General features: G+C 39.5%; 1 protein-coding gene across 2 annotated transcripts in view; it reads left to right on the forward strand.

Annotated features, from left to right (window-relative positions):
• Positions 1–8,644: 8,644 nt before the first annotated feature.
• Positions 8,645–16,365, forward strand: part of PRDM2 (PR/SET domain 2) — a 51,034-nt gene continuing 43,313 nt past the window's right edge. Inside the window, exons 1-2 of one of the 2 annotated variants that reach the window (XM_079326372.1) lie at positions 8,645–8,720; positions 15,301–15,370. In XM_079326372.1, coding sequence (XP_079182498.1) covers positions 15,362–15,370 — 9 coding nt within the window. In that variant the 5' untranslated portion in view covers positions 8,645–8,720; positions 15,301–15,361. Of the gene's footprint in view, positions 8,721–15,300; positions 15,371–16,365 lie in introns of those variants that run through there. The other variant, XM_079326373.1, reaches the window with a different exon arrangement.

A 16,365-nucleotide genomic window follows, 5' to 3' on the forward strand; every position in this document is an offset into this window, starting at 1 on the left:
TCATTTTACAATAATTTTTCTTGGTTTTCTTTAAAAAGAAGTGAAATGTCTTAAATTTCCTTCAATTTTCCTGACTTATTTTGCTACTTGTCAAAACAATGTGATGTCTACGACCAACTCACTTGACACAGATAAATGAAACTATAATTTCTATAAACTATAAAAACTATATGAGAGAAAAACTATAAACTAAAAACTATATGAGAGAAAACTAATTCAGAAATCTTTAGTTACTTCTGGAGCTGATGTGATGAGACCCTCAGTGACCAAGCAGTTAGCTTAATCTTTATCTTTGTGTAAATTTATATGAAAGCAGGAAAATTCCAGTTTTTTCTTCTTGCAGCAAAAGAATATTAATTAATTAAGCCTCAGTTTAACAATTTCTTATCTGTACTGAGAAATACCCCATAAGGTGCTCTAATGCCTGCTCAAATGCATGGCATATGGAATTATGAATTATTCACCCATTGGAGGGAATAGCACAGATGTCACCAGTTTCTTCTGCATCAGCTCAGTCATTGCTAATTTGCAACTACCAAAATGAGGAAATATTTCTTACACCACCAATAGTAACAATTTGAAAAATGTATAGCACAGAACCTTTTTGGGCAGCTCTGAGTTTCCCTGGATCATGGACAGAACAGTTGAACAGGCAGCACTCTGCTCAAGGACACTGTGTTTTGTTCCTACTCCAGAAGCCATTTTAACTTCACAGCTGCTTAATTTTTCTGGTCTTACCTTTGCCTTTATAGTCACCCCCTTGTTTAAGGCAAGTTTTTTTTAATCTTGGGTAAAAATCAGCCCTTGAGCAAATGGCCCATGTTCCACTGAAACATTTAGGGGGGTTTCAGCACTGGAGACTCAGCACTAAATATTGTGCTATACTAAATCTGACCAGCAAAAACATGAAGACAATTTCTGATTATCAGTTGGAGTCCAGAATACTCAGTTATGGCTTAAGAAAGTGAGGATTCCAAAGAACCAGAAGATATCACTTATTTTGAAAATTCAGCAACTGCTCTGCACTGATACATTCAATATCCTGATGATTCATACACCTTGCTGCCTAGAAATCTCAAGTGCAGAACATTCCTCTCAGCTTCAAGCAAAAAAGATACAATGGAAAATTCATTAAAATCTTGCACATTTGTTAATTATCTACGTGTTAGTGAATCCTTAATTTAATTAATCTGTAATTTCATTTTGGAAATGCAGATTAAAGATGCACACAGAGGTTTGTGTTTGACATGAATCTACTGCAGCATTCTGTGTCATTGCCTTGCATTCTCCAGCTTCCTGTTACTAGTCCAGGACCTCAAAGGTGGGTTGAACACGAGCTATGCAGGTTTTGGGAAGATTTTCTCCTTTGTGAGAAGTCAAACAGCACATTGTCCCAGGGCAAATAAATCCTTCTGTGAGCTGAAATGAGTGATTGCTTGTACAGCCCAGGCCAAGGTCAGGAGACTTCCTATGCATGAGAACACACGAGGAAACAACAGCTCCATACTCTCACCAGCTGGCCAAGCTTGACTTTTATTCACAGGGAACAACACTTAATAAATCAACACTTGCTTTTAACTTAAAGTCCCCCCTCCTGATCATATTCATTCCTTTAGAGTTAGTAACAATAATGTTCCCTTCTGCAGCTTGGCTTTGAGTCATGAATGTGGCTCTCCCAAACAGACAAGCAGGCACCAGGCTTCCTGTGAGAATGCCAGATGTCACTGAAAAATATCATAAACATGGTTGTCCCCCTTGCATTTGTGTCTGTGGGGAAGATACACAGCAGCAGTAACTATGAAAGCAGTGACTTGATACCTCAATATTTATAATAGTTCTGGACATCAATACAGCAATTCTTACAGGAGTTCATTTCAGGTGTTTTTTTCTGAAAGAACAGAAAATGTCACAAGAATTTATTCAACAACACTAAAAAAGTGTGCACCAAAAAAATTATGGAGATGGACTTATTCCTATAAATTCAAGGAATATTCATTTATAGTTAAATACCAATTAAAACATGCAGCAGTTGCCAGTTGCTTAGTATTTTAGTAGCACTGCAGTATACCATTGCAATTAACTTAAGCACATCCTATTTTATTGAAGAGTAAGGACACCCTGCACATTAACACCTCTGTAAAGAGTTCAAACTCCAAAGCACTGATGCATCATTCACAGGATGGCAAGCACTGCCAGATGAAATGACTTCTGTTGGTGCCAGAAAAATTAATTTTAGATTGTTCCTCATCAAAAACAACCCAAGCACACTTCTGACCTGAGTGGTCTAGGAGATTCAGAAAGGGGCTTTTTAAATATTAAAACATTAGTCCTGACACAATTTCATATTAGTTCCAATGAAGTGATGTTCCATTACATTTTACAGTAACACCATCCTTAATATTCTTTACTAAAAGAGTGGAACAAAGGATACAGAGCAAAAAAGCCCCTTGCTGAATCTCCTAGAGCACTCAGGTCAGAAGTGTGCTTGGGTTGTTTTTGATGAGGAGCAATCTAAAATTAATTTCTCTGGCACCAACAGAAATTCTGCAGTGTTGATGCTGCTGAACCACTCTAAAGCACTGGCCTGCACTGTGCCTGAAGACATTGGTACCTATTTGTAACTTCACCAGCTGAAATATCACATTGGCCATACCTTTCCTTCTCCAGACTGCATTTTTAAACTAAAGTATAATCATACTGAAATTCCTAGCATTTTTTCTGCTTGACAATCCCTGATGGATGCAGAAGGTAGCAGGGGATCTGTAACTTAACACCAGGTGCCATAATGAGGAGGCTGAATTAATTCTTTGTGCACTTTTCACAGCTGCAGCATGGAGGTATTTACAGATAAATAAACCAAGCATCACTTTGGCCACGTGCCTTTGTCCAGACCTTGTGGATTTAGGCATCAGACCAAACCCACAGCTCCCCCTGCTCTGCAACAAACAGTTGGGCTGCAACACAAAGATCCCCATTCAATCATGGAGCTTGTTCAGCTCTCCCAGGCTTGAGAAGTCAGATTTTCAGACTCTGGTAAATGCTAAAGTGGCAAATGTTGTAGCAGGCAAAGGAGTGCTGCACATTCCATGAATTTTCAAAGCTTTGTTCTGTCTCCAGAAGGCAGTTGGCAAGGATGAGTGGTTATTGAGAGTTCAGAACCAAAACCAAAGGGTGACATTCATTTAAAAAGAGGAAAATGGAAGGAGAAGTGAAGGTAGAAAACTGCGACACTTTGCCTTCACTAAAATTTAATTTTTATTCACATTTCCAGCCTGAGCCAAAATGGAACAATGGACTTGCCAGCCTGTGGGACTGCTTCAGATGCTAACCCACATCAGTACTCAGATAAACTTGCACCAGGGAAAAAAATCTAAAAAATGTTACAACCTTATCTTCTGACAGGAAAGGCAATAAGAGGGATACTGATGGAACACAGCAACAAATCCAGTAATAGCCATGTATAAAAATCTGGGTTTTGAAGGGGAAGGTGGTCCTATTGAAGGGGAATCTGTCCTGTTCTTCAGAGAACCCTGGGGCTTCTTTCTCCCAAGCAGAACTAGAAACCATCAATGTTCTAAGAACATAGATTTTAATGTACTGCACAAACCCTTTAACTAATTTTTCTTACAATTACTGTTAATAACTTGAAGGCAATACTGACCAGCAACTGAGTTGTCACTGACTAGAAGTGGATGAACCTAAATTCTTATTGAAATACTCCCTCCTTTCCTCCAGAATGACCAAACATTTTCTAGCAAGGTGATTTTAAATGTCCTGGTGTTTGTGTTAGGAAATTAGTACTGTATGTCTCATTTGAGCTGGGAAGCAACTCCATTTCCTGCCTTTATGAACCATGTTATCCTCAAATAGCACATTCCTTTGAGTCCTGTGGTTATTCTGCCTCATGACATTTGGTTCATCCTATGCAGGAAACAGGGAAGGAATTAGCAGGTTCAGCAGGTGTGCTCAAGGGACAAGAGATAGGAATGTCAGCTCTTCCTCATTTCCTATCCACCACAGGAATAAACACCCCCAGGAGTTGAATAAGCAGCAATAACTGAGCACAGTGTAGAACATTCCAGCTTCCTTCTTGAAGGAATGTCCTGTGCTGTACATCAGGCACTGAGGCAATTTACTGAGAAATAAGGGGCAGCCAGAACTGTTTTCCTGCCTATGTCCCTACAAACTGCTTAGTCAAAGAGAACTGAGAAAAATACACTTCTCACCACTTAGACAGAGCTTTACATATAGGTGACCTAGAAGCCAGCCCTTAAATATATATATACATTATATACATACATAGGTATTTTATATATGTATATATACACACACACACATATATATAATATTTATATACAGCAAGTTGCATGTAAAAAGTACAGCTCACTTTTACAGTAGAGCAAAGGCAAAGTAGTGGATAAAATATTTCTGTCACTATAAAGGGGAAAAATTTATTGGTGTAAGTTGCTGTTCAAAGTTCCCTCTGTGATCCAGACCTGGGCTTAGCCTGAAGAAACTCCTCCTGGAACTAAGATCTGAGTCTTTGTAATAGACAAAATATGAACGGGATCATGTAAGCATACATTACTATTAATTACCTCTCATAGGGAGGCAGAGCCTGCCACCTGCTCATTTAAACCTGGAAGGGCTGAAGCTAAGAAATGTTTAACTCATAACCATGAAGTTCTCCTTGAAAACAATATTCAGTTCATTTTGTCATGATTAATACTTAACTTACTAACACAATAAGCATGCTTGATTGAGGGGAAAGTAGCAACAGAATTATTGAGAAGGTAAACCATGCTTGCATTTCATGCAGAAAAGTGAGCAAGAGCCACAAGAATGACTTCAGATTTTATACACCTGACAAAAAACAATGGGTAAAGAAATGCAGGAGCAGAATATTAAAATGAAGGACTGTTCAGTGCAGGCTGATGTAGATGCATGATAACTGCACACTCAGTAAGCTGTACCTGAGCCCCAGCTAGTGGTGGGAATCACTGATGGCATTTTTACAGGAAAGATGAGCATATTCATAACAGAAAAGCTTCAAATTCTTATGTATTGCCTCCTACTCATCAAGCCTGGTTTTATTTTTTAAATGCTTCCAACAAAACAAAAGCTACATGTTGGTTATTCATGGTTTTCTACACCACCTATACAGCACCTCTGGTTCTGGTTGATCCAGCTGCTGGAAATTGGAAGAAGCAGGAGCACAGACAGAGAAATATTTTCTCCATTCTCTGTGCTATTTTCATCCTCTGAGCCAGCTTGTCACTACAGACGTAGTAGGCAGCACAACCAAGACTTGAAAATTATTCTTCTGGGTCCTTCCTTCCATAGAGTATTGCCAAGATATTCTCTAAACATAAATATTTTTGATTAAGTAAGTTTTAAGTGATTAATCAATCTAAGAACCTCATGGTAATGAATTTTCTGGACTCAGTCCTGTAGTGTTCAAATCAGTTTTTTAGAGACAGTCCTAAAATATCTGCTCTAATTTGCAATGGAGAAAAGGGACCACTCCAGAGATGCAGGAAAAGCAGCAGGTGAGGAACTTCTGTGCAATGTAACAGGTGAGTGACAACAACCAAACCATGAGACATCTGAGTTGTGTGAAAGATTGCTTTAAGCTGTGAAAAATTAGATTTTTGTAACAAGATCTGCTACTGATGCAGGCTGTAGAAAGAAGAAATGAGGACTGTGAAGGACCTTGAGGTCAGAAGGGCTCACCTAAACCAGCAGGAATACTTAATGCTTAATCTTAAGATTATTCCCTGGGACATTTTGAGAACAACTTCCCAAAATATCTTAGCAGTTCTGTCGATTCTGTATTTCCCAAAACGACACATCTAGAAAAAGATGGTAATATTGCTTAAATTCAGAGCTATTAATAACCAGTAAGTCAAGAAGTTCAGTCTTTCTCAGAGCCATAACATGCAGCACATTGTCTTCTATGTTTATAAGGACAAACCAGAAGAGGACAGAAAGTTATAATAAAAGAGACCTTGTCCCATTTAACAAGAGAAGAACTGGCCATACTGGTATCACTACTCTCAAGGCTACTTCAGAACTTCTGATTAAAAAAAAAATCTTTTCTAGAAATGTTTTTTCCTGCCATGGCTCACTAAGGTTTTCACACACAAGAAGATAATTCTCTCTAACCCATGAGTCACCTTTTCATATATTCATATATATTCAGTCAGACACCCAAGAGCTACAAAAAAAATTTTGCTAGTGTGTGCTTACACACCTCTAAGTAACCAGAAAAGTCCATTCAACATTTTAGAGTACAACAGCAGAAATACTGATGTTTCCAGAATACAAAAAAAAAAAAAAAAAAAAAAAAAAGAAAAAGTGTTCAGAACTTTATTCAAATAAAGATTTATAGGCTTCTCTGACAACTGAAAGTGTAAATTGAGAGTGTAGCTTCCCTGGAACACCAGCAGATGGTAGATATTCTCAGTATAAATGTGGGGAAAATAAGGATGACTTGTTCATACAGTTGGAGAAAAATTATAATTTCTGTTATTTGTGATATTTTTGGGGAATCTCATACTTAACCTTGAAGGTAGAAAGGTTCATATTCCAGCTAGTTGGGTATGCAATTTGTTCTGTGTTTTAAATTTTTCTGTTACAGGTGTAGGGCTCTAACATGGTAAACGGGAACCTTGATTTTTCTTAAAATAACCCCCAAACTTACACAGGTGTGACTAGTCTAGCTTACTTATAAAATTAAATTTTAATACAGCTAAATGAAAATTAAGTTTGCATAATAGGTGAAAGTAGTTTAAACATATTTGAGGTTTCCTTACTACTAAAATGACAGGTTTCAAAACTGATTATGGTGTACCTAAATGACATTTTGTAATATAAAGGCATCCTGAGTGTTCCAGGTGGAAAAATCACTGTGTCCTGTTATTTTTCAGTCTGCAGTTGCTTGCCAAAGCTAAGCATCAATGCAGATGTGTTCAAATTCCCTGGCAGTGTGTGTCTTCCAGATGTGTGAAAGGTTATGTTCGTAGCTATGTTTCTTGGTAATGTGGTGGATTTCTTATAAAAAGCTTTGTTTTGATAAGAGTGAGCAGACAGCTGATTTGCTGGGCTGTTTGCTGAGGAAATCTTCCAGCTTTGTGGAATGGAATGGGATTCCTCTGTCCTGATGTTATATGAGTACATTTTGTGTTCAGCCTTACTGACAGTTTTAGTGTTACTCATTGATGTACATGATCAAATTAATATAAAACATTCCTGAGCTTACTCTTATCTCTAACTGTATTAATGTCCTGTGGATTTAAGTTGAGGATTTTCCTCCAGGAAAATGGCAAATTCTTAACAATTCCAGGTAAAATACAGTCCTAGCCTGGCAGGAATACATTTGTGACTGCATTGTGAATAGAACATTCAGGGGAGAGAGAAATTAAGGGCAGAAACATTGTTATGTCTGCAGTACAAATACAGACATCTCCCACCAGGTGGTTATGGAGGTTTTTTTCCTCTCAGGTACTTGCTCAGAAATTGCAGCGAGAAAAACTTGGTTTAGATGGAACAGCACAGTTTATGTGCAGCAAAAACAGGTCAGTCCCCACATCACCTCAGTCACCCAAATCATTTCCCCTCAGCCACCTCGTTGGCTTTTTATTCATTTTCAGTCACAGGTGAGAAACCTGTGGAGCTACTTTACTACAAAAAGATGAAAAGGACATTAAAAGACCCCAAATCAATTGGAGAAGCTGTTGATTGTCTGGCAGGGGGTGGTGGATGGAGGTGGCTGGGGCAGGAGGGTGATCTGAGGGGGCTCAGGGAATGGAGGGGTTGGGGATAAAGGGGGAAAGGGATGAAGAGGATGGATGGGAATAAGGCAGTGTTGGGGATGAAGGCAATGATGGGGTGAAACTGGTATGGGAATGAAGGTGATGGAGGGAAGGAAGGGGGTGAAGGGATGAATGGAATGAAGGTGATGAAGAGAACAAATGGAATGAAGGTGATGAAGGGGCTCTTGTAGGGCGTGAAGGCAATGCAAAGGATGAGGGCAAAAGGGGCTGCGGGGGATGAAGGTGATGAAGGGCTGAAGGCAATGAAGGGTGGGAAGGGGCTCTGGGGATGAGGGGGATGAAGGGCAGGAAGGACTCTGGGGGATGAAGCTGATGAGGACGATGATGACGATGAAGGGCACAAAGGGGCTCTGAGGGATGAAGCCGATGAGGATGATGAGGATGATGAGCACGATGAGGGCAGGAAGGGGCTCTGAGGGATGAAGCCGATGAGGATGATGAGCACGATGAGGGCAGGAAGGGGCTCTGAGGGATGAAGCCGATGAGGATGATGAGGATGATGAGCACGATGAGGGCAGGAAGGGGCTCTGAGGGATGAAGCCGATGAGGATGATGAGGATGATGAGCACGATGAGGGCACAAAGGGGCTCTGAGGGATGAAGCCGATGAGGATGATGAGGATGATGAGCACGATGAGGGCAGGAAGGGGCTCTGAGGGATGAAGCCGATGAGGATGATGAGGATGATGAGGGCAGGAAGGGGCTCTGAGGGATGAAGCCGATGAGGATGATGAGGATGATGAGCACGATGAGGGCAGGAAGGCGCCCCGGGGGTCCCGCGCGGGCCCTGCCCGCGGCCTCCCCCCAACGTCACTTCCGAGGCCGGAGCCAAGATGGCGCCCGGCCGGTGCCGGCGCTGAGGCCGCTCCGCCGCCGCGGGGCCCGGGTGAGCGGGGGCGGCGGCCGCGGGCCGCGCCGGGCCGGGCGGGGCGGGCCGGGCGGGCAGAGCCGGCGGCGCTCGGAGCGGGACCCGCTGCGGGTGCGGGGCCGGCCCGGCGTCCGCGGAGAGGCGGCGGCCGGGGGCGGGAGGGCAGCGGCGGCAGGTGCGGGACCTGTGCCCGCCAGGACGTGCGAGCGCCCCGGGGAGGGAAAACGAGGGCGGAAGATGGCGAGAGAGGCCGCTTGGAGGAAGATGCTCCGTCCCCTGGGCGGCTTTTTCAATTTTTTGAGCTGGAAAATGCTGCCTCGGAAGTGTGGGCTGGCTCCAGCCCGATGCTGAGGGAACTCTGCTCGTTCAAACTGCCCGCAGAAGTTGCGGCACTTCGCAGGGCCCGGGGCTGCTGCAGGTCACGCTCTGCCAAGCCGAGGGCTTGAAGGAATTAACTCCAAAATTGCTTCCCTCATTGGAAATGGCCATCTGTGAATTATTCCTCTAAGTCGGAGAATAATTCATGGTGGTACTGTGGGGGAAAAATGTTTGAAGTGAGATGGAAAAATATTTATGTAAGACATTTAGAACAGCTCAAGAAATGTATCTTAAGTGCATTTTTTATTTGAAGCCAGAGCAGCCTGCGGAGCATTGCTGATAACCATCTCATGGACAGGTGGCTGAAGTATTCAGTGAAGTTTCCAGTGGTTTCAAATTCATATGAAGCTGCAACATTTCCATTCTGAAGCAGCAAAGAAAACTTTGTTTTCAGCTGTTGAGGAAGGACTAGAAGGTGGTATGGCTGCACTAGCTAAATGATCATTCAGTGGCAGAAGAACTATTTTTATTTTCCATCTGAGTGAGCAGCAGTGGACAGCTTTAGAGAACAGCAGGGCTGCTTGTGCTGCCCCAGTTTGCTTTTCCCAGCCTGTGCTCTGGACTTTGGGCATGTTCTTTGGATGCAAAGTCTTTTCCAGCTTATTCAAATATACTAAATAGATGAGGGTAACTGGAGATGTACAGCAGCATGGCATGTAATTATTATATTCCTCAATAGGAACTGTAGTGATTACAAGAAGTAATGGTTTCAAACTGAAAGAGGAGAAGTTTTGGTTGAAGAAATTGTTCCCTATGAGGGTGGTGAGGCTGTGGCACAGGGTTTTTTACAGAATCTGTGGCTGCTCCATCCCTGGAAGTGTCCAAGGCCAGGTTGGACAGGGCTTGGAGCAACCTGGGATAATGGAAGGTGTCCCTGGCCAGGGCAGGGGATGGGGCTGGATGAGATTTAAGGTCTCTTTGATCCCAGGCCATTCCATTATTCTGTATTGTTATCTTCTGATACTTCAAATATTTCAATAAAAACGATGGGTATGATAAGAATTTGGAGCTTTTCTTGGTGTAGGGATTTCCAGCTCTTCCAACTGCAGAAAAGCATAATGGTGAATCAGTGAGAGCATTGTCACTTTTCAGATGGAGATCTGTGTCACTGATAGATTAGAGAGTGACTTTTTAGAAACAAAAGAACTTTTGGGCTTGCAGGGGCAGCAGTGAGAACCATGTGCAGTTACCTGTTGGTTTTCAAGGATGTGGCTCCCAGGATTTGCTGGGACAGCAGTGCCTCCACAGTCCATAGCACAGACCATAAAAATAAGTGACACTTGCAGTGAAACACTAGTTTTGTTCATTAAAGAGCAGATCATCACTTTGGATGCAGTATCTTTGCTAGAAATGCTGTGATAAGTGTGGTGTTTGGAGATTCCTGAGCTGGTGCCTGTTTTCTCAGAACAGCTTTCTACAGCTCAGCATGGAAGGTGGGGAAGAGTATTCAAACACTTCTGTGTGTTTGTATAACACATCCAGTTTTTACTATTAAAAATTTGTTTGGGAATGGAAGAGAAGTAAAGCAGAAAGTCTTTTTCTGTAAGAGTGAAACAGCTCTGGAAGTCCATCTGCAGTGTAGTGCTATCTCCATTTCACTGTTATAAAAGCCTTGATCCTTAGGGATAAACAAGTAATATAAAGTGTATAAAAGGGAGATGCTGCTTATTGGGTGTCTCTGTTGGAAACAGAAATTCAGAGAGTATTCAGTAATGTATTCCTGCCTTGGCAAACCTGTTTAAAGTTCTGTAATATCTCTGCTGTTGAACTTGTTCTCATGGAAAGGGCAGATATGATCCTGATACTTAACCCCCCAAACGATATGATTTCTTTTACCAATGTGTTATTTCTTCACTGAGAGTAAGCTGAAAAATGAGCTGAAAAATATTTCTTCTCCACCTCTGTATAAAACATGCTGTAGTCAAAAGTGGGAGGGCGAGTCCTGTGTTGTAAAAAGAATTGACTGAAATTGGCTTTTTCATGTAGTAGCAAATCAGCAGTGTACTTCTCTGAGAAAATTTTCATTTGTTTTACTGCATTTTCGAGTCCAAGTGCACTCATATCTAAGATTGGAATGGTATGTCTGCATATTTGCACTTGTTAGAGACTTGTTATTTTCTGTTGACTTCTCTTGACTAGTTGCTGTTTAATTAATAAACTTGGGTTTTGTGTTGTGCTGGTGATTTCTTGGCTTATTATCTTGGTTACCTGAGGTGTAGCAGTTTATTTGGTTACGTGGCAGTAAGCAAAGCCTTTTTCTCACTGGACAATAGGTAATAGATTTTAGTGTTCAGAAAATTACAGTCTGCCCATTTTTTTCTCTGTTTTTATTCAGGCAGCCTTGAATAACTGAAAATGTCTTTGCAATTAAGTGTCTGTCAATAGAAACAGGATGCCCTATCACGTGCTTATTTTAGAGTTAACATAAATTTTATGTTTTTAAATTTGCAAACTTCACCTAATGCATGGAAAAATCGTGGATGAGAATATTTCAGTATTGAATTGAAAACATATAAGTGTCCTGATGTTTAAAAACTGGCCATGTGCTGCAGCTAGAAAGTGAAGCCAAGCCAAGAGCTGTGCAGTATCCCAGGCTGAACCCCTGGCATGAGGAAAACAGGCTGTGGAAACTCCAAGTTGCTCCTGGTTCTCTAATGAACAGGGTTTTGCTGGAGCAGTGATGTATTTAATGCATTTTCAGCTTCCAAAATAGGATTGATACTCTCATGCCTGGTTTTTCCTTTCTCTGAATTGGAAGCAGCATTCTCTTTCAAAATGCCTTTTGTTTCTGGGGTTCAAAAAAAAACCCTACATTATAAATATGGCTTAAAAAACCAGAAGATAGTCTTAGTAAAAACTAGGAATGCTTAGTTTGTTTCCATCTGACTGAGTTGGAAAGGGATGATCTGCAATGCTGGTTTTGAATAAAATTACTTGCTTTTGTTTGCTGACTTTATTCCTAAGAACTTATAGGTTTTCTAAGAGAATGTTTAAAAGTATGAAGCACAGATTCAGCAATAATGCCAAAAATACTTTTTGCTTTAAGCATTTTGTTTTAGAGACCACCATGTTCCCTTAAATACAAATGCCTTGTATATTCTTATATGAATAAATAGAATTTGTTGGCTAAAACTGAGCCTTTCATAGAAAGGAATTTTTCTGTAACTTTAAGATAACATGATGCAGATCTCCTTTCTCTTTTTTCCCAGATGCTTTAATATCTTGGTAAGTGTGTAGTATTTTTGTACTCATGAGATAGAGCATTAATAGTAGTTTAAAATCAATATGACTTGGCAATGTTTTCTGAGAATTAATTTTGAAAATTCAGCTTGCTGGTGTGTGTGCTTCACTTTTGGGATAGAACCTTTATTGTTCTTTCCTTAGGACTGTCAGTGAATGGCTGCAGTTCACTGTGGTAAATGTTATTAACAATATCCAGGTCTTGAATAAGGATAGGTTATATTGAGTTTGGAAGAAAAGTTGGATGAAAATACTTGTTACCTGTATTTGATGGGGCTGCTGAGTGATTTCTTCAAAGTACTAATGCAGTTGTCAACTATTGCTAACTTTAAAACTGATTTAATGTGGCCACCATTGTTCCTTTAACAGAGGACAGAGTCCCCTGGTGACACATCAGAGCAGTGTGGTTTTCTTTGGGGTTTTTTTTGGGAAATCCTGTTTAGGATTTTAGGATTTTTTACCTGACTGCAGGTACCTGGGAATTTATTCGTGTATGGGGTCAGGGCTTGTTCCTGCTTGCAGTGAGGAGAGTAAAGTCCTTGTAGGTACTCACTGATCATGCTGGGATCTAATGTTTGGGCAGCAGTTGGAGAATTTGTTTCATATTTTCTTGAGTTTGTTGAATTTTGTGTAGCAAAGTTCAACCCCAAGTTCACTGTTATAGATATTCTGTTCTTACAACATTTCATTTCAGCTAGAAAGAAAACTAGGGCTGCACACAACACTCTGTAGAGTATTAATTTTATTTATTTTCCAGTGCAAATAATCTTGCTTTCCACATAGTTTTCACTGTTAACAAAATAAGTAATGTGGAAGAGGGGAAAAAATGCAGAACTGCAGGTATAAAATTTTAATATGTAGAGTGTATTTTAAATGAATAGCTTTAAAAATACTTGCTAAAGCTTTTGGTTTACTACAAATTTAATTTCTCACCTAATTCTCTTTTATTCTCAAGTGATTCCACTGATAATAGGTAGTTGAAAGAATATGGAGTTAGGAATCTGCTTAAACTGTGTTGTGTGAATGTTTAACTACATCAGTTTATTAAGATGTGTTGTCATCTCCTAAGAAATACCATTGAGAGGTTTGGATACAACCAGTTGTATAAAAGTTGAATAAAACATTTACAAAGTTTTAAAAATACCATTATTTTTGTTTCGAAAATTCTTTGTGAACAATGAATTCGAAGCAAAGTATTTTTGAATTAGTATAGATTTTATCTGCTTTTCAAATCTAGATTTGTGTTCAAAAGTGATCATGTCAACAGCTGAGCCTGTGACATGGAGGGAATGATGATCTTTGGTAAAAGGGAGGAGAAAAGGTAGAAAAAGGCAGGTGGGGACAATAACAACATAAACTCATGTTTATATAAAAACATAAACTCATGCCAGCCACAGCCTGGTGCTCCTCAGGCTGTGCTCTTGTGTACATAAAATATTCTGGCTTTTTTTTTACTTTATGTGATTAATTATATAAAAATATTCCAACAGTATAGAAAAATGAGACATTTGATACTAAAAATAAGTTGGGTTTCACACTAGGAAATTATTTGACACCCTCTCCTGCTACACAAATAATTTCATTTATAAAACAACATTCATGGGTTTTGTCACAATGAACAAAATTGCTGGGTTTTCTCTCAGCTCCAGCCTCAGCTTAAGTGCAGATGTTTATTCTGACTCCAATGCTGAAATAAGTTAGGAATTAGCAATACTGCATTCCAGAAGGACTGCTTTTCTTTGGATGTGTACAAGCTGTTCAGATGGAGCTCCTTATCCCATAACTAGTTTTTGCTGGCAAACTTTAAATCCCTCAGAATCAGTTGCAAAGCTGGAGCTGAAACACAGATGTTTCAGCTCTTTGTTTAAATGCTCATATAGTATGGAAACACTGGGACAAAAGAGTTAATCCTGGAAGAGCTGTTACAACAGAAATATCATTTCCAAGGACATTTTTCCTTTTCTTAAAGATTTCTTAAGCAGTGTAACATTTGAATGATGCTTGGCAGTGTTGTCACTTTTGCACAGCATTAAGAATTCTTTCAGTGCAAAGCTGTGAGGGATTATGTGAAATTTATTTGGAGCAGATTTTGCCTGAACTTATTTTAAATTAAGTGTTAATACTTATGCAGAGAACTTAGTAAAAAATTTCAGTTGATCGTTGTTACAATTGGCAAACTAAAGACAGGGAAGAAATAGCAGCACTTGAATAAAGTGCTTTAAGTGATGAGGGACCAGTAAACTTTCAAAAATGGGGGACTTTAATTTACTGAAAATCTTGTATGACAATGGGACTAAAAGTTTTTTGACCTAATTTTCAAAAAAGCTGTTTTGTATACATTAACAAAGAAAGGAAGTGAGTTGATCTCAAGCCTTAGATGTGACATCATTCTGATTAGTTTTCCCTCAAGTTGGGAGTTTCCAAGTTTGATGCCTACTTGAACTAGGTATTTTTGTCAGATGCCTTTTGAAATCTCAGGCTTTTATTAGAAAGGAATGTAAAATGCATTAGTGTAATAAAATACCTCAATACAGCTCAAGTCAAGAAATATTTTCCTGTTTCCAATATAGAAGAGTAGGGACTCAATACATACATTTTTAAAATTTGAAAACCACATAAGGCCTTCCATAACGCTTTGATATAAAATTCTAAAGAGATCTGATTTCTAAATTTCTTTAAAGTAATCAGTCTTGAGCAAACTAACTTACTTGAAAAAGCAAATGGAACAATTTTACCTGAGCACATCTGTTACATCACCATTTAAAGTAGGGAAAAGATTAATGGGAGATATCCATATTGAGATTATTCAGACACATTTGACCTGTAATAACAAAATGTAGCTTGGAGCAGATTTTTTCTAAAGCAAAATGTTCCTTTTCTACAGACAATTTAGGAAGAGAAACTACAGCTCTGTGAGTGCTTTCAGCTCAATGTAAATTGTACATAGGTACATATTACAATTGTCTGTTTTTCTTTTTAGGGTTCATGTAATCAAAGGAATTTCTTTGTTGTATCTTTTCAGAACACAACAGGAATTCAAAATGAATCAGGTGAGTAGAATTGTAAGACTTTATCAAAATGCTTAGAACAGTTAATTATTAATAAGAAAAGTAAATAATCCACTAAAAATGTTCTTTAAAATCTTTGGCCTCATTAAATTTCATAATTATCCATTCTGCAGTGTGTATGCTTGTGAGGTGTCTGTTATTTCATGGATTTGAGGTTTTTGTGAATTCCCTTTAGCAGCCCTTACTCACTCCTGTCACCTCTTCTAAGAATGCTGATCCAGAAAATTCTATTTCCTCCTGAAGCTGGACATAATAATTTTTTATAAAAGTGGTTTGAAAATGGAAGACTTCAAGATTTTAAAATCCTTTTGTAATCACATTCCTTTTTCAAATATGCAGTAAACAATCTGCTACAGATTGATTGGAAATGTCACACTTATGAAATCTGAAGTGTTTCTCCTAGAACCAAGTGGAAATCCCACTTCCTTTGTGGAGCAGCATTTCTGTGTGGAGTCACGAGTCTCCTGACTGGGGGGGTGTTGTTCTAGTCAGCACCAACTGTGCAGCATTTTATTCTGCATGTGTTTATCCAAGTAGGAATTGTGAATTGTCCATCACTTTGTCTGTCACACACAATTGTGTTACTTAGAGATCTAGAAAAAGTACATGCTGCCTCAAATTTTTCTCACAAATCCTTCTCTCTCTGGCTGATCTTACCATGCCACTTTGGCATGGGGATGTGACCATGGGACATCAAACTGCAGGAAAACCATTTTTCCTTTGCTGAAAAAGTCACCCGTGAACAGAAGCTTTATGAGTCAGAAACAACCACCATACACAGTTGTATAAAATGCTTTGTATACATCAATGTCTGTGTGTGCTTTTATCATCCTTATTTGATCAGCAGCAGGCCTGAGTGCAGTTAGCATTTGCTGAAGTGTGTTTTCTGTGAATTCATAGAGGTATATGCATAAGTAATTACAGCCTGGAATGGGTTGGTGAGATGTTTACTGTTGCTTTTTTTCCTTTTGATTTAA

This window comes from Erithacus rubecula (assembly GCF_903797595.1).
Source record: "Erithacus rubecula genome assembly, chromosome: 24".
Lineage (NCBI taxonomy): Eukaryota > Metazoa > Chordata > Aves > Passeriformes > Muscicapidae > Erithacus > Erithacus rubecula.